Here is a 2093-nt window from a genome sequence, read left to right on the forward strand (position 1 = left end):
AAAGATTGGCTCCTTAACGTATTTAACTTTTAATCGATATAGTAGAGGCATGGTTTCTTTCTGCATAACCAATTTAGTAGTATCCATCCTAATCTTTTGAAAATCTTCTTTCTTTATGTATGTGTCTTGTAACGTTTCTAATGCATCTCCAAATCGTTTTCTATCGTTCTCTAATTGGGCTTCTATTGATCTAAGTTGACTTACACTAACAATATCATTTAAATTCTCCAACAATTTTAATTTTTCTTCACTAATATCAACATCACCTTTTCTATCTTTAACATTACCAAATATATCCATACTCATTTATTATACAGAAAATGCTCATCCTAATTTTTCAAAACATTTCTTTAACATCTCTATTTGTTTAGGTGAGTGTTTAAAATCAATATCAACATGAACATCGTGCTTTTTCAACAGATGGTACAATACACATTTGAAGTTAATAAACAATACTCTTTTCGGATACAGCTCCCTAAAGACCTCGTGTAAGTTTTCGAACTCATTTATAAGTGTTTTCTCCATATGTTGTAATTTTAATGGTTTTTGATCGGTAAGGTGATAGTGTATTAAATAGACATCATCATAATATTTTGTGTATTTGTTTTTCTTTAGTACTTCTAGAACATCTTTTGTTGATATTAAATCTCTTGGTATATTTCTAAGTTTATCATTTAACATTTTGAACACCTCTTCGGGAATAATTCTATCCTGTAAAGCTTGCAAACGAGATAACTGTAACTTAAATCTTTTTGTAGTATCGTACCATGGTTTTCTTACGCAAGCAGCTTTCGTTTCTTCACAAGTACTGTAAACCCAACCACTCTCTACAGAACAATCATCACAAATGTATCCACTCATACCTTTTGTTAATGACTTACTACCACAATTACTGCATTGTAATGGTCTAGAGCTATAATTTGACAACAAGTCCTTTAAGGTAATTATTGGACGTAACTTTTCCAACTCTTCTTCCGTGTACAAAAATTTTGGTATTAACCTTTTCCATAGATCAATAACATTATATACGTTGTTTTTATCTTTTAAGTCTATCTCGCTAACATCCTGAAAATACTGATAAAAATTATATCTATCTAGTGCATCTAGTTCATCCTCATGCTTCTCAAAATAATCTAAAAATCTATTGTGTATAGCTTCCATATTTATCTTAAAGAGAAACTTTTATGGATGTAAACCATAAAAGCACTTAATCATTTTTAATCATATACATAACATCACTAAAAGAATACCCCTGATTTAGAAGACTTAAAGTTCAAGTTGTTCTTCAGTTAGATTCTTTTTGATTACGACGAGTCTATGAATCTTGCCTGGCTCTTCTGTGTATTGTCCTGTTCGTCTGATTGATGGTAGTACTTCGGTTGTTATCCATCTCTTAAACTCTTTGGCTTTGGGCTTCTTTGATGATAGCTCTAAGGAATACAAACCAGACTCGTTGATGAAGATTGTATGAGGCTGTGAATTAACAGGGGGCGTTTCCTGTACACCCCCCTTTATATGAGACAGTTGTGTTTTATCATCTTCGTCTATGTGTTTAGTCAGTGCTTGTTTTGTATCTGTATACTCTAAAATTGTGGCAACGTCTTTACCTTTGAACCATACATTGCCTTCTACGTCTAATAATGTTAATAACTCTTGATCGTCAAGCTGGTAGTATGTGCCTGAGATAAGTTTGTCTTCCGTTGTTTTGTTTTGTGTCATGATGGTGTATTTTGCAACCGGAAAATCTTCCGTTCGGGAGTTTGTTTGTGTTTCTTCGTTAAACGCGTGTATTTTGGGCTTCTTTGATGATAACACTAAAGAGTACAGACCAGACTCATTGATGAAGATTGTATGAGGATGTACACTTGACAATGTCCTGGAAAACGGGACCTTGATTTGTTTGTATGTAACTTTGTCTTCTTCATCTACGTGTCTTTCAATGGCGTTTGCGGTCTTTTCATAACCAAGTTTGTCGGCAACGTCTTTAGTTGCGTTCATGAACCCGTTGCGGTAGTCGTCGCTCTTAATCATGATAACGACAAAACTTTTATGGATACAAACCATAAAAGCACTTAAACTTAAGCATTTTTAAT

At 33.3% G+C, this 2093-nt stretch overlaps 1 protein-coding gene across 1 annotated transcript; it reads right to left on the minus strand.

The window, feature by feature from the left end:
- Positions 1-1266: 1266 nt before the first annotated feature.
- Positions 1267-1719, minus strand: LOC145671696 (uncharacterized protein HI_1418-like). Its single transcript, XM_081740896.1, has one exon. The coding sequence runs from the start codon at positions 1717-1719 to the stop codon at positions 1267-1269; it is 453 nt and encodes a 150-aa protein (XP_081597022.1).
- Positions 1720-2093: the final 374 nt, after the last annotated feature.

Source organism: Thermobia domestica, chromosome 15, assembly GCF_964235325.1.
Source record: "Thermobia domestica chromosome 15, izTheDome1.hap1.1, whole genome shotgun sequence".
Lineage (NCBI taxonomy): Eukaryota > Metazoa > Arthropoda > Insecta > Zygentoma > Lepismatidae > Thermobia > Thermobia domestica.

Bases quoted from the DNA above. Each gene is read 5' to 3' on its own strand.
- LOC145671696 (XM_081740896.1), bottom strand. From the start codon at position 1,719: ATGACACAAAACAAAACAACGGAAGACAAACTTATCTCAGGCACATAC.